Below are 23,201 nucleotides of genomic sequence, written 5' to 3' on the forward strand. Positions count from 1 at the left end.
GGTAGTGCGGTTCTGTCCAAATGTATTTATATCAAATATTCATTATTGCATGTGAAAAAAAAATCTCGTGTGTGATTAAGAGTTTTGAAAAAATATGGCAATAGGTGAAATACTTAATGGCAGAAATTGTTAGCTGAATGCACCATCTGTGATTACAATTTTTTTTTTTAATTTAGACCAAACACATGTTACTTTAAATCTTCAAGTACATTTTCTATTTAATGGACATATTGATGTAAAACTTGTTTTTTTTTGGGGGGGGGGGGAAGTATTATACTGTGACTGCTTTCTACCTCACCACTGATCACTGCAATCTACCACCTAATACATTATTTTATCAGTTATTATTTACCCCATAAAAGCCCAGGCGGAACAAAACCAGCATGTATGATTTTTATTGTGTGCAGTTAAACTTCTAGGTCTGAATTTACAGAGCTAATAAGCAAATATGAAATCGTTAAACAACCATTAAAATTGTAACAAATGGCTAAATAAGGTCACTTTTTATTCTGATCCCTATTTGTAATGAATGAATGTAAAAAGTAGCATCAAGTACTTAAAGAAAATAAGGACAATAAATAGTACTGTAACCCCTTCAGTTAGAGGAGGAAGCAATGAATTGGTATCGATCATCACCGAGCAATGGCTGCATTAGCACTGAAGACCCCTACAACATTCATGCGAATAATCACAGGGTTTTTTTATGGAACAGAAATCATTAATTTCTATAGCATATACTAATAACTATTTATATATCACTTGTCTCCCAATGGGACTCAAAGCACCTCACAGTTAGAAAAACGGAAAAAGAACACCTTTAAGGTTATAAACCAGACCAAACACAAGGAAAGATCATACAGGATGGGACGGCACTGTAGCTATTAAACTGACATTGAAGAAGGGTTTAACATTTTAATTGTGATCGGACCATTCTGCAATTGAACAAATACAGACTCTGATTAAAATGGCATAATGTAGTCCATTGGTCTGTATTGCACAGGCCACCAAAGACAAGTTCCTTGTAAAAGCATTTAAAAAAAAAATCAGCAGTTCCCGTTACCCTTCTGTCAAGAATTGTAATGCTTAGTACACTGATTTCTCCTTTTCATCTGCTTCTGGGCTGCAGGAAGGAGTGGGAATGAACATAAATACAAATATAGGATAAGTATCTGTTGTCTAAATTCAGAAGAGGTTGAACGTGATGGACATGTCTTTTCAATCTATGTGACTACGATAAATAGGAATGTGACCAGTGACATTTTAATGTTTTCTTTCCGCCCTAGTTTAAATGAGTTTTTGAAAAGAAAAATGCATTTTTGGAACAATGATTGAAGTTTCTACCTCTTCAGGAACAAATTATTATTATGAATATTTTTTTAAATCTACAGGTAACTACACAGAATCAAACACAATTCAAGAATAAGTGAATTTTAGAGTAGAAATAGCAAGTTGTGCCTGTATTTGTAGTGTTGGCTGGGTAGGTGAGGAGTAATGTGCAGATTGATGATATACAAATATTAAAGGTCCTCTGGATCATTTTACGAAGTATCCTTATTAGCAACCTGTATTTCCAATGCTGCATAAGTAGGACTACGTGTACATATTATACATGCCAAACTGCACAAAGCATCTCTCCAAAGGCAGGTGTCAAGGGGTGCAGGCTTCAACCTGTAACAATTACAATAGGCAAGTTTCCAGTCTCCTTATTCAACTTAAATCAAAGCTGCGCATTAAGTGGCACTGGTGCATTACAGGAACGGTGGTTGTTCTCAGTAAAGAAGCTTAGGGAGGATGTTATTATTCTGCACTGTTTCCACTAGCATTTGAAGAACTGATTTTCCACTACTGTCATTCAGCGAGTCCCTATGGCAAAAGGCAATTACTCCTATTCAGTTCTCATTAAACCTACACCAGAAAAAAATGCAGCACGCAGAGGAACAAAGTAACATTTTTTTTTTAATTAAAAGGGCGTCTCAGGACCCTACAGCTGTGAAAATATATGTAATAATAATAGTTGTTTTGTTTTCTTGCACAGTGCTGGCCGTGTACACAGCACTGTACATAGAAATTTTTGCAAGCACAAGTCCCTGCCCAGATGAGCTTACAATCTATTTTTTCTTCGTGTCATTGTTTTCAGGAACAATTCTTTTACTCACAGAGCCTCTGCTTCAGCCCAAGCGGTGCTATCCCAGAAGCCTTTCTGGCTCTGTAAAACACCTTTACAGTCTTACAGGGCTGTAAGAAGGTCTTCTGGGAGAGCACCGCTTAGTAAATATGGCCTATTATCCATTTAGAAACCAGCCCCAGTGGGTAGTTAGCGCTCTACATAAGTAACATCAAAAATGAAAGAATAGCTGTAGGCAGATGTGCTGTTTGCAAGTCCATGTCCGCATCAATACTCAAGCCCTTTGCTGCCTGGGAAGAACAAAACACATTGCAATGCTGGCTCCACTGCCAAGTGCCAGCAAACTAGTTTCATTGGAGAGACGCCACATTGAAACGTTCTCAGAAACATAAATTGCACAACTAAGCCCCATCTTCGATATTTAGTATAAGATGCCGTTCATGGTCAAAATGTTAATATTACTCTGACAATGAGCAGCACATCTGTATTAACTAGAACTGTGGTTTAAACAAGGTGGGTTCAGAGAGAACCCCAAAAAGATCCCATATCAAGCACTCATTGTGGAAGCGAGTTCTTGATATAGGATCTTTTTTGGGCTCTCTCTGAACCCACCTTGTTAAAACGACAATTGTTTGTCCTCTAGCACAGGGGGGCGCAACCTTTTTTCCCTGTGCCCACCAGCAGGCGGTCACCTCACCCCCGCGCCCCCCCTTACCCACCTCGGCTCCGGCGTCATGACGTCACGTTGCCATAGCAACGCGTATGGAGCCAAGGTAAGTAAAGGTTTACAGAGGCCCTGCAGCTCCCCCGGCACTTAATTTAAGTGCCTTCGGGAAGCGCGTGGGGCCTCTGTAAACCGCGCGCCCTCCGCAGGCAGTCTCGGGCGCACCCCCCAGTTTGCGCACCGCTGCTATAGCACCCTGTTATATGCCATTATTGATATTAGTATTAGGCTGAGCGGTATGGTCACTATAATTAGTTAACTAGAACTGCATTTGACCATGGTTTTGTTTTGTGTTTTGTTCTAAAAATTCTTTTTTTTTTTTTTCATGTTTTGGTTTTAGATTTGATTTTTTTATCAAAACATGTCAAAAGTTTTTGGATTAGGGGGGGCGGGGGAAATCTGAATTTGACAGAAAAAAAAACCATAACATGCAATCCAGAGCCGTTTTTTTGCTTCCAATGTACATGGAAGTAATTATACCATTTGCAAACTATTTCGTAAAAAAAATTATTATATATAAAACAAAAATATAGATCAGCGCTAAAGTGTTCACGTATAAATGAATTTAAATGGTATCTGAAAATGTGGGAACCTCCAGTTCGCTTTCTCCCTTGAAGCTCCCAAAATTGAGCACCAGCGGTGGGTAAAGATCCGATACCATGTTCTAGTAAGGCGATTGTTTCACTTTTTGTTTGTGTGTTTTTATTTGCAATCCGCTTTTTATATATAATAATTAAACAGATTTATACAACGCTTTTTTTTTTTTAGACACACAGACACGTACACACACTTTGTATACTGGCGAGTAGAGAGTTCATATGGTGAACCATAGTAATATTATTATATCATATTAAAAGCCAGTAGATAAGGGTGTCTGTTATTAAGTAATAACTATTAACTTGTAAACCCCAACTAACCCCTAATTAACTGGTACAATCAGACTAGTTAACTGTATATCTTCTTCTAATTTCTGGCTCAGAGTATGAGACAGGCCAGATGGTGGTCCCGCTCGATGTAGATATATCCCTAACCCGAAGTGTCAAGAGGTAATCATTTGATGGGAAAAGCCAATTAAAAAAATACCAGTGTGTCACACAATTTAATAATGCGGCCTGGAAAATTAGATCTATTCTAAATAAACATTGGCCAATTACAGTATGTTAAATGATCCAATTATCGGTATAGAGTTGCCTTTAAAAATACCAGTAGTATTTCAAAAAGCACACAATGTGAAAACATTGATAGCTCCAAGTAAACTAAAAAATATAAAGAACAACATCATGATGGGTAAACCTATAAATGGTAATTTCTAGTGTGGAAAAACAAAATGTTTGACATGCAAGCACCTTAATAAAACTGATCAAGTTAGATTCCACTCCAATGGTTCTATGCATCCAGTACAAGGCAGGATTAACTGTTTATCCGCATTCATTGTCTAGATTTTTGGTTGCCCTTGTGGCTTCCAATAAATAGGGTGGACAGGGCGTACCCCGATTATGCTTTTTTGGAACACCGCCGAAATATTATACATGGTTTACAGTCACACAGCTTATCCAGACATTACATGGATGAGCATAACAAAGATCCTGCTTCACTATTGGTAATGGGTGTTGAAGCAATGGGGTCCTCCTTACTTAGTGGTGATAGACATAAAAGATTAAATCTTAGAGAGACATATTGGATTTATGTACTTGACACACTATTTCCAAAAGGTCTAAATGCGTGTATAGATATTAGCACTGTAGTTTGATTGGTTCTCCCTATCCTGCTTATGAACTTGCTTCAGAGGTCTGGTTTGAACATTCTTGGCATGTTCCCTTTGTTTTATGTTCATGAGAGGTCCTTGGTGAAGTTATAAACTACGCATTATAATATTAGTTAGTATTTCCCATTTCATTTATCACAATTAAATTCACATTATCACATTTAATAATTATTAGTCATTACCACATAATATCACGAGTGTTTATTTAAACATATTTAGAATAGTTCGTATACATTTCACAGTAAAAATATAAATTGACAAAATATTTTTTATAAACATTGTCATTTAATAGTCCATGTTATTATTATGGCTTATTTAGTTTACACAATTATAAGTAAATTCAATACACACAAATAGGTATTCACCTATATCACATATAATGTGTCGTTTTGTATACGATTGTTGTACAGGCAATTTTGTTTAGGTTATATACTTGTGGACTCATTGGTCAAGATGTCCCGGAAAGGTTTTCTGTCTATTCCCTGCTCTTTATTTGTATTCCATTAATAAATAATTCATCAATTTGGAATATTACACACTGACAAATTTGAAGTTAATCCTTTTTGATTGTCTTGGTTCAAACTTCAAATTATATATATATGTTTAATTGACTATAGCCTCTCATATGATCATGTTTATTGTTATGGTATATGTATGTATTTTTTTTTTAACACAATGTGTATTACAATTATATTATATATGTGATTGATTGTATGCTATGTTGGTCTAAATAAGTGTGTCTTTTGGGACACATACATGGATCAAGGAGATATGGTAATTGTTTGATCATTACATCAAAATGTATTGTCAACCATTTATTGTTGTTTTGGGTTAATTGATCTTAAATAGTATCTACACTTTCTGAATAAGTGAGATCATATAATATGTTGATTCAAAGTTAACTTAATTGGAAAGTAATATAATGTCTTTGATATCCTCTAATTAGCCTTTTATATAGAAATATGTCTATTTAAATTATACTAATTACGAGTATTGAGATAATCAATTTAAATGATATTTTGACAGATTAGTAAAATTGTTTTAGAATCTGCATCTATTAAGTGAATGTCGGTATGTGAATTTAATCATAAGCATACAATTTTAATTAAGTCTTCTGTGATTGGACTAAGGATATATTTAAGCATCAGTAGTCCAGTCCGTATCTATTCCCTGATGAAATCAGCATTGGACTGGGTTGCCGGAGGACACTCCATAGAGCGACACCACGAGAGAGGAACAGAGAAGAGGATATCCAAGAGTGATTCAAACGGAGTAGCACCTCTAAGGAAGCATGTTGTGGCATGAGTTTTACTTATACAACGCATATATTACTCGGATGTTTGTGATTTTTAATTTGTAAAATGTCCAAACTCTAAGAAATGTTTACAATGGTATCACACGGATCGGATAATAATAACAACAACAACAACAATATATATAAAACGGTATGTTGATTCAGTTGTTCTTATACCCACTTGGAACAGATTAACTGCTTTAAAAGTTAAATAGGAGGCAGGAAAGACAAGGAGAAAAGAATAAATACAATCTGAATATCTGCCGCACTAAAATAGCAGATTAAAGTGTCACTATTTTCATGTGCCTAATGTTGGAGGGTCTGACATTTGAATTCTTGGAGGTTAACAACCCCGCAATATATAGGCAGACACATACAAGCATGTGTTCCCGCAGAGGCAGCATATGCCAACGTTCTAGAGCCATTAGGCCTTGGTGTGCAAAATTTTAGTCAAACATCATTCACATAATACTTAATGCAGAGAATTTCAATTGCAGAACAAATGTAAGTTTAACATGAAAACCTGTAAAGTGAAGATTGGAAAGTAGAATCGCCAAAGTCCAAAAAATGCACCATAAGCTAACCAAGTTGAGGGCTAAAAAAGTTTAATAAAGACTACATAAAATGAAAATAAGGAGACAAACAAAAAACTAATACATAACAACCCTACGCGTTTCAGGCACCTTAGTGCCCTTTCTCAGGTAGCGGTTTCCATTGGTACTCCCCTTCCCTTTACACGCAGTCCACAGTGTCTTCTCCATCTACCTTAACCTTCCTGTTACACCCACGTTGTGAAATCCCCTCGTTGCTTACCTCAGCAGTCCTACGTAATTACTTCTTATTATTTACTTTTTTTGTACTCTCTGTTTCAGAGCTGTGAGTAGCTTTATCATTGACCATAACATGAAAACCTGACCTTATTTTTACACACCATAAACCCTACCACACAACACAGCAAGACATTACAGGTCACATTTACCAGGTAGTGTTGAGTGTGAGCAGTCACTTTAACAGGCCCATATGGTTTCTTGCAACCTAGCAGTGCTTAGTAAAATGGGCCTAAACATTTAAACTAGCTGAAGAATTTTTTTTTTTTTTTTACTTATTGTTGAAGTGATTTGATTGTAAAAAGTAGAAGAATTGCCTTTGGCAAAATGTTTTAATCCCAAATGACATTTCAAACATTGATTTGTTGGAAACTTGTACTAACTTTGCATCACACTTGTCAAACTTAATACACATCTTCTGCAGATAAGGAACAATTCCTTCTTGTTCCAGCGGTCTTTCAGGGCCATTGAGCTTATTCTAACACTGCATTGAGCAGAGAAATCAGTTATGCTTGTTAAATGTACCAAGCTTAAGCATTTCACTTTCTTTTATACTGTACCCGTACAACCAGGATACGAGTAATATTGTGACCTGCAGTCATGTGTCTAGCCAAGGAAATACACAAGACCGGAATATACAGGAAGGACACATTGGCCCATATTTATCAAGCAGTCTTCTGCCATAAGACAACAACTTCTAGCTCTGGAAGACCCCTACAGCCCATTGACATGATTGGGCTACAAATGGGTCTTATGGCAGAAGACTGCTTAGTACAAATGGACCAATCATTAAAAGCAGGGAACAAGTGGCCTTCTTATGACGGTGGCGGTTCTCTCTCTTAGAGTATATGTGATTATGTCAGAGAAAGAGAAGTGAAAAGTGGGACAGTGTGTGTGGAGGTCTGAGCAACAAGTAACACAAAAAGGCGTGATATATGGTCTATGGCTAAGGAAGACTTGAATGAATGTACAGTTGAAGTGGGTTTGCCACATTACAGTATTATCTGCTGTTGATGTTGGATACAAATGATAGCCTTATCATTCTAAGTAAGAGATGTGAAGTGCTTGAAAGTATGGCAATTACTGTGCATTATGGAGAAAGATGGGGAGAGGGAACTGTTAACAGAGAAGTATGACATACCATTCCGGCAGTATGAGAGCTGGGTTAAATCATTCAATAGTAACACCACGTAACTTCCAGAGGATGATACAAAGGAAACATACAAGGCAATAGCAGTGCAAGGATTGGAGAGACAGTGACATTAGTCACAGTCTGACTGAACAAATCATGATTGGCTCAATCATTTTGAAGGGCCACAATATGAAGGTTTCTCCCTCATTGTAGGTCTGTTCAGATCTGCATGGTGACAATCTTTCCATAGATAATCCAGCTATGTAGTATCTGATGGGGGTAATCAGGAGCCAGCGGAATAATAGCGCTTTAGGTTCACGGCTGTGACATAGGCTCACGTTATCTGTGTGATCCTTATAATAATTGTTTTTTCTTGTATAGCGCTGCCAGTGTACGCAGTGTACATATAAATTGTTGCTGGCACGAGTCACTGCCCAGTAGAACTTACAATCTAATTTTTGGAGCATGAGGCTCAGGAAGATCAAATGACTTGCCCAAGGTCACAAGGAGCCAACACCGGAACTCCGTGTCAATGTTATCAGAGACTTTCCTCACTAAGCCCCTATTTCAGATGTTTACATATTTCTGGGGACGAGGTGCCCTTTTGGATTTAACTCTCCGGAAATTATAAATCACAGAATGGACACAGCACATCAATCATGTCTTCTGATGGCAAAGCAAATGAGAGGACATTATTCATTTGCATTGTGTTCAGAGAGGAACCCTCCATTTAACATTTTGGAAGCAGACAGATGTATCCGGTCTATTTCTGACAATTTTAATCACATCTAATATCTGCTTTGAGATAAACACATCATATGAGAGCGTGTCCAATTACACGTACTATAATTGCAGTTTCATCCTTCAGAAAAATTCTTAACATATACTGACTTATAAACAACGAAGGTGGGAATGCTACTAAGCCAGACATTTAAGTTGCCAATGGCTTGTCTCATCCTGAATGAACTTTGACGAGACAAAGTAATGTGAGTAATAACATCAGACTGGGAACAATCCACAATATACAATGTTAATTTGTTATTTTTGGGTTTAAACTAAAGGGTGCTAGAGGCCAAATTGGTCCAAGAAATAGTAAGATACTTTGTTGGTTGAGATCATTTTTAGTTTAAATAAACAAGCACAAAAACATTCCATTTTTATTTTTGAAAGTAGTTATTGGAGATCTAAACGTACACTATTATTTCCCAACCTTACGGAAGGTAAAAGAATAAAAACTAGGCTCGACATTAAACAGGTTATACAGCTAGAATGATACTACCTGTATTATAAAGACGACACTATAATTATACGCAATACTCTGACTCTTTCATGTAATGTAACAACCACTTCAAAACATTACACTTCTTTAAATAGTTACACCTTTCCCCCCCAAGGAACTGCAATCAAAACTGTACAGCGCATTATGATGATTTAAACCAGGGGTGGCCAACTAAAGTCCTCAAGGGCACCAACAGGTCAGATTTTAAGAATATCTCTGCTTCAGCACAGGTGGCTCAATCAGTCCCTGCTTCAGCACAGGTGGTGCAATCAGTGGCTCTGTCACTGAGCCACTGATTGCAGCACCTGTGCTGAAGCAGAGATCCTTAAAACCTGACCTGTCGGTGGCCCTTGAGGACTGGAGTTGGCCGCTCCTGCTTTAAAAGCAACAAGCGGACCATTTGTTGACGTGAGCGTGTATTACACAGAACAAAGAGAAAGAAGGGCAGCCGTCTAAGACATTCTGGGTTCTCACAGCCTCCCTTTGCCGCTTGTAACCAACGTAGTTTAATCAGTTGAAATTAAAATGATACTAGAAAAGAGCTGCATTACCTTTTTGGAGGCTTCGGGATGTAGCACTTGTCTAATGTGAAGCTGCCCATAAGTGCACAGACAGAAGGAAGTACCCACATCGATCTTCAGCTCATTGCCTACAGACTGGTTAAACTGTGTAACACAGGGAAAAAAGACAACAAGAATGTCACATCACAAATCCCGGGCAATCAAGATGTTGGTCTGCAGAATTATGACACGTTACTTTTTTTCTAACTATGCCATTTTTTTTAAACTATCCATTCATCTTCCTGATCAAACAATTATCTATGAAATCATCCATTCGTTTCTTTGTAGTTATGATTGAGGCCATGAGCCACCGAGGATTTTCTCAGAGATTGTAATTTTTTAAACTTTCTTCTCATTGCAGCAGAACTGTCCCATTCTGTTACCTGGGAGCCCTGGCAAAAAATGTCCATCCACCCCAATCTGTTACTTGTTCTAATTAATAGTTATGGGCAGGGGTTCACAGCTCCAGTTCTCAAGACCAACAGGTCAGGTTTTAAGGATATCCCTGCGTCAGCACAGGTGGTTCAATGGTGACCTGTTCTGAAGCAGGGACAGATTGAACCACCTGTGCTGAAGCAGGGACATCCTTAAAACCTGACCTGTTTGAGAGGGCTGGGGGCAGTCTTGAGGACTGGAGTTGAGAACCCCTGGTTTAGGGAACTAAATCAACATTGTATGCGACAGGTCACAAGACACGTAATTAAAGATCAACCAATATTAAAAATGTAAACAGAAACGGATGGCTAAATTAGTTGCGCAGCACAGATTAGTCAGTCAATGAAATAGATCTTTTGTTAATCGTTGAACATATTGTTTACATTCTTTTATACTGAAGTTTTACAAGCTTGTTTTGTAAGAACTACAAAACACATCTAAGATGTACTCAAACAATGCAGACCCATTTTCTAGTAAGAATATCATTATCATGTAAGCGAAATGGGCACAGACTGACTTGTTGGTAGGTACAGTCTGCCAAGCAAGGGTGGAACTACCACTGGTGCAGCAGGTGCAATGAAGCCCAGCTAGCAGGAACTAAACATTCAATATCGTACTTGTGTTTTTGTTAATAGATCACTTCTGTAGTATTAGATAATACTTACTGTATTTAAAAATATATATTTATATTTAACACATCTCTCCTCTCAAACAATGTTAAAAAAAATAGGGATGGGGTACAGAAATGGAAAAATGGAAAAGGGACTTGTGGGAACGGGGGTGGGGGGAGTGTACAAAAATGCTATTTTTAATGCGTTATAAAGAGGTAATCCAAACGGCATGAAAAATGTATGTTTTGTTTTGATATACGCAGCCTTTGATGACCTTTATTGAAAGCCAATTACCTAAGCAGCCGATCAATTTGTTCTTCCGTGATTGATCAGCAAAGATGCTGCTTCCCTGGGGTCACTCAGTTATCAATCAATCTTTCAGTCAGTGTAACTCAGCAGCTACAATGTATTCTTATATTACTAAAAGGTAACATTATCTATTGTTACAGTTTGCAGCTCAAACTGCTGGGAATATTGGCAACAAATTATCACAAACAGGAAAGTGTTACAAAGATCTTGCACTGCTGGGAAGATATGCTAAAGCCTGCTATAAATATCAAAGGATGCTCAGTATATTAAAATTCAATAAAAATGGAATACAATTATTTTTTTAGTAAGTATTATCAAATTGAACAGAACTGATTTAAAAAAAAAATACATGTAGGATATTGTTTTGATTGCTCCTTTATTAATATACTGAGCAAGCTTTTATTTCTATTGCAGGGTTTCGCACACCTCCCCAGCAGTGTAAGATATCAGCCTGTGATAGTTTGTTGCCAATATTCCCACCAGGGGCAGATTCCCAATAAGGCTGACAAGGCTATAGCCCTCTAGAACAGAGAGGCACAGTGGGGGGGGTGCACCTTTTGTGGTGGGGGGGGGTGGCGGAGGGTGCGTGGCGCTTGCACAGGCCCCACACTCTTCCCCAAATCATTTAAATTAAAGGCCAGGGGAGCGCGCGAGACCTCTGTAAATTCCCTTACCTTGTCTTCGGAGGTCACATGACGTTGCGTCACCAATGTGAGGTCACATGAAGTCGGGACGTCAGAATTGCCAGAGTCAAGGTAAGGGGGGGGGGATGGGAGTTTACACACCCCTACCTTAGAGTGTTGATTTTTTTGTGTGCAAGCAGTGTGTGTGTGTGTGTGTGTGTGTGTGAGAATCCTAAATCCTACCTTTTTTTCCAGAGGAGGCCTCCTCCTGTAGCGTTGCATCATCATGATGACATGACATCACATGACACCGCATTGCCATGACAACGTGGCATCACATGATGCTGTCATGACATCGTACGCTGCGAAGGAGGGCCACCCCAAGCTTACACCTAAGTTAAATCCGCCAATGGCTCCCAGCAGTTTGACCTGCAAACTGTAACAATAGGTAATGTTACCTTAGTGATATAAGAATAGATTGTAGCTGCTGAGTTACACTGACTGAAGGATTGGTTTGATACTGAAAGTCAGTTATCACAGGAACCCGAGGAAGCAGGATCTTTGCCGATCGATCATGGGAGAATGAATTGATTGGCAGTATAGGCAATTAATTTTTCATTAAAAAAAAACAAAAAGTCAAAGTTGCATATACTGTATTTAATGTTATTTTTTACATTTGTTCGGTGGTAAGTGCAGATAGTAATTCTGCTTTAAGGGATCACTGCGCTCTGCAGAGGTAGCAGGTGGTCAGGCTCAGCGCTCCCCTCAGGGGGGCCCTAACGTATTTCTGCACCTGCCCCCACTCTTTTACCAGTTCCACCTCTCCTCTTCAGTATCAAGCATTGCATAACATTTTGGAGGCTACATTCTCAGTGATGTCAAATCCACAAGTCCCCAGATTACAGTATATTGCTGGTAAATATTTTACACACACAATTATCACCTGAAATAATCTTTCCTCACGCTTATTAGAAACAGAATTGCAATCAACAAATAAACAGGTATGTATGCATACATATCTAGATTTTACATAGCGCCATCCAGGTACATAGCGCTACACAGCAGTAATACACGTGGCATAATATTATAACATAGTGGGAATAAGCACTTCAGACAAAACAATAGGAAAAGGAGTCCCTACCCAGAAGAGCTTACAATCTAACTGGTAAGTAGGGAGAACGTGCAGACACAGTAGGAGGGTGTTCGGTTAAGTGCGTCTGCAAGGGGTCAAGGTCAGTGCATATGAGATGTATAGCACAGGTGCAATTATAAAATAGCTTGTGCCTTGTGATCATACAATACACCAAGTGTGCCTTTAGAAAGCAGCACAATAATGATAATAATTACATGAAAGTAGTTACTCAATAGTATAAAACCAATGGTTAGGTTTAGATATAGGCTCGCGTGCAATATTTATATAAACATTTCCTCTATTACCTCAACCTTCCACACAGACAGAAGTATTGCACATGATGCATTAGTTAGGATAGGTCCAGAAATAGCAAATTCTTGGAAACAAAATGCGCTAGAGCAGAGAGGTTCTCAACTCGAGTCCCCACCGCATCAGGTCTTCAGGATATCCCTGTATAAGCACAGGTGGCTCAAATCGAAGACTGAGACACCTATGCTGAAGCTGGGATATCCTGAAGACCTGACCTGTTGGGGGTTGGGGTGGGGGGGGGGGGGGGGAGGAGGAGAGAAGTTGTCTTGAGGACTGGAGTTGAGAACCTCTGCTCTAGAATATTTGAGTTAGAACACATTGTTCTGTAATCTAGCGTTGCACTCAGTTTCACACCAGCTAAAGTCTACAATCGGTTTCCCATGTGCTGAAAACTCAGTCACATTAATATAAGTGATCATTTTGCTCTTCCGTGTTTAATGGGAGGTTCATACTAAAATCTATGGCTTCCTGCCTTTAATGTCAAATTAAAATTATGAATATAAAGCAATATCCTTAAAAATATTCAAATACATCTCTACTTTAATATTAATATTTAAATAAATGTGCCTCACACACCAAGATTTTTCCAAAACGTCAGTGTTTTTTCCCCATAATTTCTAAACTGTTGGCACCTGTTCTAAAAGGGTTAATATTCTAGCACAAAACTACAAGGGTGTATCATATTCCAGTTACGGAAAAAAAAGTGAGGAACATGTAGTTACATTTAATAAATAAAAATATTTTAGATTGTAAAGAATGATTAATTTACTTTTTGTTTGTACTTTAGAGGCAATCCAAGCAGCACTTAAAAAAACCACAAAAAAATAAACATATATACATATACAAAAAAGAAAAGAAAAAAAAAAAAGCGCCCGATCCTCGTGCGATAGAGTGTAAAAAGGTTTAATAAAATAGAACCTAGACAAATTCAAACTCACAAACAAGCCAAAGTATGTAAGCGTGGTATGAGCTGATCTCATGCGCCAACGTGGGAGGAGAAACAGCCGCCTGCCCGCTCCGTTCTGCGATGTAACCTCTGAGCACTCACTGCTGGTGTCACTGTATTGGAGTCCACCAGCAACCCGAGTTTGCAAAGTTATGGTTCCTCGTATAGCACGTTCCTAGTGCCCAGGGGCAGTCACAGCAATTGTCGGCTCGGTAACCTCTCACGTCAACCGAATAGCTCTCGATCAGCCACCGTAGATTACTCACACCACGTGACCCTACGCGTTTCTTCCATGACCGGATTTCATCAGATCCCCTTTGTTGTGTGTGTGTGTATGTGTATGTGTGTATGTATGTACATACACAGGGGGGAGGGATAGGCTTCAGTCACAGATCACATTCAAGATGCACTGTTTTTAAGTAAAAACCTCTCTTGCTTTATCCATTGTAACACCACCGGAAGATGAGATCAGTGTATCTCGAAAGCTCGCACCAATAAAAGCATTTTGTTAGCCACAGAACGGTATCGTCTATTCGTTTTTGAATATAAATATATATATATTTATTATTTTAATTATTAAGCTCGGCTAACACGGTACACACATACACACACACACACACCTTTTTGGTTTTAATATACAGTATGCAGCCTTTGATTATCTTTATTGAAAACGAATCAACTAAACTTGCCAATCGATTCGTTCTACCGTAATCGATCAGCACATATATTGCTTCCCAGGCTTCACTAAATGGCTGCCTTTCACTTTCAAACCAATCCTTCAGTCAGTGTAACACAGCACCTACTATTCTTATATTACCAGGGTAACATTATCTATTGTTACAGTTTGCAGCTCAAACTGCTGGGATATATTGGCAACAAATTATCACAAACAGTAAAGTGTAGCAAAGATCTGCACTGCTGTGGTGGTGGGCTAAATCGTGCTATAGTAATCAAAGGATGCTCATTAAAATTAATTTAAACAGCATTAAGAGTTGAATATTTTTTTTTAAATGTAGTAAGTATTAGCTAATACTACAGAACGGATTTATATTAAAAAAAAAATTTTATTATTATTTTCTTATCATATGTTGTCATTTCTTATTTTGCATACATACAGTAAAAAGAACGAATTGGTAACAAATGTAACTTTAGGCAACTATGTTGCCCTTATTTCCTACTCCCATTTGATTTGGTTAATTTACATCGATTTTATTCAATGTTTACATTTGTCACATACTGTATAGACAATGTAGGAGTTATTGTATCAGCAAAATAGTTCACATGTGATAAGAGTAACCTGCACTTCTTATACAAATGTTATTGTGGAATTTCAAGGGGCTCCTCAACAGGCAAGAATTGTTTTGGTTTAAAAAAAAAAAAAAAAAACACATTTTAAAAGTGCTTCTCTTTGCTTGAAAGTATTTTATGCCACGAGCTATGGTAGAAATAGACCGATTGTGTTTTAGTTAAATTGATATAGAAATAAATGATGGGTTTAAATCGGATTAGGAATAAACCATAGTAAATCAGTGTTTATTCTGCATTTGCAAAGCAGAAGAGGAGAGAGTGGCCAACTTCTTAAAAACAGGTCCCTGTTCTTTAAACACAAAATGCATTATTTATGGGACACTCATTCACCCTCTGAGATAATACAGCTCAGGGGGAATCAGCACACCTGGGACCCCAGAAGAAGTCTGGATGGGAAGTGGTGTCATTCACAGGCTCAAGTAAACTTCTTGCCACTTAAATGGACAGTCCTTCATAGCAGCAACTGTGTCAGTTATACATTTAATAGGCTCAAAATAACAACAGAATAGGGTCAGACGTGTGTGTGTGTGTGTATATATATATATATTTTTTTTTTTTATTTTTTTTTATATGTATATATTATTTTTTTGAAGTTTACTTTAAAAGTTGGTTGTAAACATTGCAACTTTAATGTAAGAAATAAAAAATCATGTAAAAAAAATTACTTTTTTTTATAACAAAAGACTGGTTTGTTTTTGTTCTCGAAAGTAACACACGTTTCTATTCAATGTATTAAACCTATCTCTGCCATTCGTTCACTGTGGTGTTAAGTGGGACTGCAGCTTTAAAGAACAGGGCACTGCCCAGTGGGGTGGGAGTGAATGAGACCGGATTGTGTGACCCTCCTGCAGGAGTGGATCACACCCTATGTGATTACCAGGTGCCACTAGCCGGGGACTATGAGTGGATAACGCCACATCTGTACTTGTCCAACCCAAGTCATCTGTCTGTTTAGGTAATAGCTCAAAAAAAAAAAAAGGGCTACATCATGTGTAAAGTCTAACATTTACATACTGTATGGGCGGAGCGTTATTATTTCACTTTTATGGTTCTCCAAGATCCACCCTACAGATTCACTAATCTGACACAATTCAGCATTTGTTCGTAGGAGCTTTCTTAAAAGCAATATACTCACACATTTAAATACATATATACATAAGTAATTTATGGTATAGCAAAGTGCCCATCTGTTTAAGCATCATCTAAACTTAATGCAAGAGGTCTTGACATTTGCTATGCTCCTATGCACCTGTGTCACTAAGGAGGTCAATTGTAGAAGACTCCCAAAAATGGGAAGACGCCTCCTGCAGTGCCTTATTGCCCACAGATCAGGTGCCACAGAGGTAAAAGGGGTTATTGGATTGTTATCAGTAACAGAAGAATGTGTCACCTGTCGCAGAGCTTGTTCTAACTGAGGAGCCACCATCAGACTTTCTGCTTCTATCTTGGGGTCGTCGTTACATTCTTCTGTCACCTCCAGGTGATCAGGTCTGACTGTGACTTCATGCAACTCTCCCACCTTCAAGACAGGACAGCACAAAGTCAGAACATGGTTATCACACCACCAGTCACCTATATTAACCCCATTAGCCTGACTCTCAAGCAAACCAAGTACTATTGTATGCCAACTATACCCCCAGCCCAACACAATGCATGTCTCTCCAGGGCCCAGGTGTAAACATGTCCTTGTAGCAAATTATGAAGCCTGTAGTTGGGAAGTAATGATTTGGGCCACTAGAGAAGCCTCAATCCACTTGGCATACCCATTCTTTTGTAGTCAATGTGGATTTAGAGAATACGATCAGATTTTTACCATGTGCTTTGTAGGTTCACCTTGTCCTTTAGGGGAGTGATGAGGTGGCCGGTGCACGCTAGAATCATTGCCCATGTACATACCTTATTGATGGTCAGATCAACCACTTTCCACAACAGCTGTATCACTTCTTTCTCATCAGAACCCAATTTATCACCATTAACACCAGCAGTGGCAGTGAATAAAATCACCAGATAATCCGGGGAAGCCGCAGTCATGATGATTTAAAAAAAAATTGTAACAAAAAAATAATAATAATATATGTATAGAAATGCTTTCACCTTACCCCAAAGTGAAAAAAAAAAACCAGAACCCAAAAGACAGCACCACCCTACACATTGAATCACCTCCACCTAGAGCTATGCAAGACACCCAGGGGACCTGCACACACTTTGCAGGAGGATCCAGGTTGGGGGAAGGGGAGGGAGAGGCAGGTTTGTTGAAAGGGCCAATGCCATCGAGGCTGCGCCCCTGCAAGGCGCCTTACAATGGCTGGTGACTTGTCTTTGGGATGTGGCTGTCCCTCCCCCTTCCCCACGTGGTGCTGCAGGTAAGATATACCTGGCCAGGCTCCTTCGGCTTTCTCCGGAACTCCTCGGCTTTGCTCGGCTGCCCTGTCTCTGGCTCCCCCTGCAGGGCGCTCCTGAGCATGGCTGCTCTGCATGCCAATCTGAGATTAACACGTCTCCCTGGCGCAGGCAGCACACAGCCAGTAATTGTTGTTATAATTAATGCGGATGTGGAGTTTCCCTCTTCATTTCCCAGTGGATTGTTTTAACCTTTTAATCCCGAGGTGCAATGACTCAAATAAGTGTCAGGGCTTCTGCCCCATAATATGAGCTACCAATGGAAGAAATATTGATCGCAATGAATGAGCCTCCATTGACGTCAATATGACTGGTGATGGTAGAGATGAGTGATACTCACCACCAGTAAGTGGCACTTAGACCTGCTCACTATTAATGGGTTTCAGTTACCCAGTGGGCTTGAAGTGGCTTAATCAAAAGTAGCGGTACTGTGCCTGAATTTAAAAAAAATAAAACATGCAGAATTGGTTAAAATTGGAGACTGCCATCTATTGCACGTATTCCCTCGCCTGCTGTCTCTGTAAGGCTCACCCAGGGTGGGTAGCGGCACGTTGGCGCTCCAGCACTGCGCCCTGCTCGGCCGGGCGATTCCTGGTCGGCTAGGTGGGTGCGCGGCCTCTACGTCACGGGGCTGGTTCGCCCTCATTGGGTGAAGAGCTCACGCGCAGGACACGTGCATTGTCGCAACGTGTCTAGCGTGAGCGTGCGCGCCCGCTCAGCACCACCCTGGATGAGTCCTCTGTCTATCCTGACCCCATTGAGCTGGTCTAAGGACCCCAAAGAGACCAAGTTTACTATATACTGTGGTTACGTATAGAGGTTTTAATAGGTGTATTGCAACACTGCAGAATCCATTTCTTTTGAGGATACCTGCACTTTCTACCTTGCAGCCTTATATATAGCGTTTGTTCCACTAATAGCTATATTCGGAACACATTGTGTTCATATAGTACCGTTACCAAACACATTTGGGGATTTTATGCATGCACTGTTGTGCATTTTTATAGTGTTTCGTCGGTTTTTATAGCATATACTATTAAAGTTTTTTTATTTTTACATTTCAGTGTGACCTTTTGGTAGTGTATCCTATACCAGGATTTGGCTATTTTCTAGCCAATGTTGAATTGACATTACATACATTTTGTCACCTACCTTGAGTGCAACCACAGGGGGCTGTGTATAATCTTTTGATTATTTATGGGGTTTTTGAGCCCTAAGTCTCCCATCATACCACTTAGATTGCAAGCTCTTCGGGCAGGGATTTCCATTCTATTCGCTGACCTTATTTGTTGCACTTATTGTATTATGTACTGTATTATCTCCCTTGCAAAGAGCTATATAAATAAAACGGTGGACACTATAAAGATACACATAAAAAAGTGATTTCCACCACAGTTTTAGAAATTTGTACAGTATGTATGTTTTGAAAGCAGAGAGGGAGAGGCTTGCTAAAAAAAACAAAACATTTGTTTTCCAATACAGTCAAGGAGTAAGCGGTACTTTGGTCCTGAAAAATTAAAAGGTAATAATAAATTTACTTCAAATAGTGCTTTTCTCTCAATGTGACTGAAAGCGCTTCAGTATTACAGTATAGTGTAAGCAGCACATAGGATTTTTTTCCAGCGCTGTCCTTGCCCAGCTGAGTTTACAATCTATGGTTTTGGTGCCTGAGACACAGTGGGACTTGCCCAAGGTCACAAGGAGGTGATACTTGGGATTGAACTGGTGTCATTGTTTATAGTGTCAGTATCTTTACTCCCTAAGCCGCTCCTTCTAATGATCTGCACCTCACTTCCCGTTCCCATCCTGCTTTAACCCTTGCAGTTGCTTTTTATGGCTTCTATATCAAATGACTGTACTAAAAGGGATGTTGTATTCTTATTTGTAGACCAAATTTGACTATCATTTATTATACTGTCATAGTGGAATCTTTCCATGTGTTAACATTTTATATCAAGCAAATAACAGAAAAGAAACATTTTTAAATAACCTTTATATTATGATTTAAATCAGCGATTCCCAACAGGGATCCCAAAGACAAGGGCCAGCCCAAGCCAAGCGCTCGATCATTCTACTTACGTTGTATCTTCCTGCCATGTACTGTACGGAGAGGTGAAAGTTGTGTGAAATTACATTGATTGGAAATATTTACACGTTGAAGGACCACAAAAGTATTTGTAATGTAATTTTTAAAACATTTAAGAGGAGTTAGTATTAAATTTACCCTATGATGAAATGCTTCAGAAAAAACAAACATTTATTCAAGACATAGTACCCCCAAAATGACATTTCTTCATGCCAAGGTATTTTTCAAGGCATGAAACACATGGAGCTTTTATATGATTGCACTTGATTTCTGCAAGATGTGGTAGTCTCTTTCTATTCCAGTGTTTTTCAACCAGGGTTCCTAGGAACCCTTCGGTTCCCCAGACCTCCCTGCAATTTTCAGGTTGTTTACAAATTGTACCAAATACAGAAGAATTTACAATGCATCTGATATCTGACACAGTGTTAGAGAGGGTTGGGGTTCCTTACAATGCATCTGATCTCAGACGCGCTATTAGAGAGGGTTGGGGTTCCATACAATGCATCTGATCTCAGACGCGCTATTAGAGGGGGTTGGGGTTCCTTACAATGCATCTGATCTCAGACGTGCTATTAGAGAGGGTTGGGCTTCCTTACAATGCATCTGATCTCAGACGCGCTATTAGAGAGGGTTGTGGTTCCTTACAATGCATCTGATCTCAGACGCGCTATTAGAGAGGATTGGGTTTCCGCAGAATTTCACATAGGGTTCCTTAACCAAAAAAAGTTCGGAAACCACTGTTCCATTCTCTGTTCAATGCTGCAACTACAAGTGACCTATTACTATAATAATTGAATTCTTCTTGTTTTTCTTCTCCCAAAGATTCATCTATGGGTTAACGCACCCGTGTCACCTCCTATTGACTTGAATTAAAGTACATTTAATAAAGGTAATGCTTGTTTGGGTGCATTAACCCATAAAGGAGCTCGATTTAAAAAAAAAAAAAAAAAAAAACCTTAAAGAGTTCATAATCCTATACTTATTTATACTTATTTATACTTGCAATGTGTTGCGGGTCCTTCTGGCAGTTAAGGATTACAAGCAAATACATGTTTGAAAGACTGAGACAGGTGTATTGGGGATAGGCAGGAGCGTGCTCTAAACATGCAAATGCATCTATGATATTTCACTCAACAGGAAACGTACTGCAGTAGTGGATATTTAACAGGCCTAGAGTGATTTTAAAACTACAGGTACTTTTCCGCAGACGTGTGCCTATCAGGACGTTTGGCAGCTTTACATTGTACCTCATTGGCTGTGTGATTCATTCTGCCTGTGAATTCTTCTACTGTACGTGCAGTACAGTTAATACCATTTACTAGTACAATTATTACCAACATTTTAATTCCAAATATGAGTATAATGCATCATTTAATGTCCAAGAGATGTGTTTAAAAAAACAAAAAAAACTAACCTTTATTTTACCCATTACAAAAGTAATTCATTTAAGGAAGTCAAGTGTCCCACAATACGAGATTGGTGGAGTAACATGCATTGAATTAGTAGGGATTAAAGGACTAAGGGCTGAGTGAGAATTGTGGCCCTTTATTTTACCCTCTGTTAATGTCAAGTGATAGTTTTGCTAATTGACGTCAGAATTGCTTCATTAAGCCTCACATAGGGGTCATTTATCAAAGTCTCCTGGCTGCAGAACCAGGCTAGACGGCTCTAAAACACCCATCACTTTATTATGATCGTGGTGAAAAAGGGTATAGAAATAAAAAAGTGGGCTAAATCCTAGAATTGTTCTTAAAAACCTCAATTACCTTCTGCATGCGCCGATCGTCCTTTGTGAAGGTGCTCCTTATGCAGTTACTGCAGTATTAGCACGCCCTGCGGCAGCCAGCGCTCCCCTAGCTGCAGAAACCTACTTACCTCACTGGAAAAGGGGCGTCTCTACTTTTAATACTTAACCCAGGGGTTCTCATCTCCAGCCCTCAAGACCCCACCAACAGGTCACGTTTTCAGGATAACCCTGCTTCAGCACAGGTGGCTCAATCAGTGGCTCAGTCGAAGACGTTGTAATATCTCTTTATGGTTATCGATGCTTTATGCGCTTCCATGAATGTCCACTCTTAACACTCAGAGGGAGGTCCATCTTTTAGTTGGTTAACTGTTTTGAGACCTGGGACCCCCTTGTTCTTCTGTATTATGCCTGTAATGCTAGTTCCATTGGGACTCTTATAGTTATCACTTGTACAGGACCCGCTATCTTTTGTCGGTGTGGGAACTGCCACTTCCCTGCCATCGGAGATGACTGCTAATGGAGATCCGCGGTTAGAGCCGATCCGTCGGCACCCAGGTGTCCTCGATTCTGAGGCACTCTGTGGCATGCCGTTTGCTTACTTCAAAGCTTATATTGGACTCACTTAATCTTTTTATGAAATCCTGATTTAACAGGTACAATCCCTATCTACAACATAATAAACAGGAGCCTGGCCTGGGCTATTGCTTTATATACATTACTTATCTACTCCCCCCGAGGCTCCTCTACTCTTGTCCTCCTGGAACCTAACCTTCTTGAACTTTCCCCTCCCCTTATATACTCTCTATGATGTCATGTCACATTACACGCTAACCATACTACTAAACCCTTTAGAAGGGGGGTTACATGTCTATGCACATGTATATTATATCTCTATATATAGAGAAAAAGAGAAACAGATTGTAATGTTTTATTTCTTTTATAAACACAGCTATTTGTTTCAGACATTGACACATTTGCCATTTATTTAGTATAACTATATATTTTTCTTATTTATGTGTGAATATTCAAATACTTGTATTATACATGAGTAATAAGTATTTTCATTGTCAATATTGTTTTATATACTTTTTAATTTAATGTTAACACTAATTACCCACTCACAATGAATGAGTGATTTGCAGTTCTCTACTATTTAATTTAAACTGATTAATAATAATATAACAATATAACAATGTTATATAATAATAATAACAACACGGGCTAATCATTAGGATTGGTTGTATTCACACTACATTCCTGCAATTAATTCAAAGTAAGATTATATTTCAAAAGTGCCAAAGAAATGAGGGAAAACTGCAGTAAGTTATGCTAATTAAATAAAAAACATGCAGTGACATGTAGGTATGAACGCTAAAAATACGTTTTCATAAATAACCCCCATAGTATTTAGGATCTGTTCAGCAAAGTGCAATAGTCGTTATCGATTGTGAACAGTCACCACTCATTTGGGTGACTGATAATGGCTATTGAGTAGACCCGGAGTTGCCTGAAATACCTTATTACACGGGTGGCCAAGTTCAGTCCTCAAGAGCCACCAACAGGTCAGGTTTTCAGGATATCCTTGCTTT

At 38.9% G+C, this 23,201-nt stretch overlaps 1 protein-coding gene across 2 annotated transcripts in view; it reads right to left on the reverse strand.

Moving 5' to 3' along the window:
• Window positions 1–17,595, reverse strand: part of ESRP1 (epithelial splicing regulatory protein 1) — an 80,877-nt gene extending 63,282 nt beyond the window's left edge. The window contains exons 1-3 of one of the 2 annotated variants that reach the window (XM_075582706.1): window positions 17,276–17,595; window positions 16,770–16,898; window positions 9,698–9,811 (exon numbers count right to left, since the gene is read on the reverse strand). In XM_075582706.1, coding sequence (XP_075438821.1) covers window positions 9,698–9,811; window positions 16,770–16,898; window positions 17,276–17,410 — 378 coding nt within the window. In that variant the 5' untranslated portion in view covers window positions 17,411–17,595. The remainder of the gene's footprint in view (window positions 1–9,697; window positions 9,812–16,769; window positions 16,899–17,275) is intronic. The other variant, XM_075582707.1, reaches the window with a different exon arrangement.
• Window positions 17,596–23,201: the final 5,606 nt, after the last annotated feature.

The sequence above is a fragment of the Ascaphus truei genome, chromosome 2 (genome assembly GCF_040206685.1).
Source record: "Ascaphus truei isolate aAscTru1 chromosome 2, aAscTru1.hap1, whole genome shotgun sequence".
NCBI classification, from domain to species: Eukaryota; Metazoa; Chordata; class Amphibia; order Anura; family Ascaphidae; genus Ascaphus; species Ascaphus truei.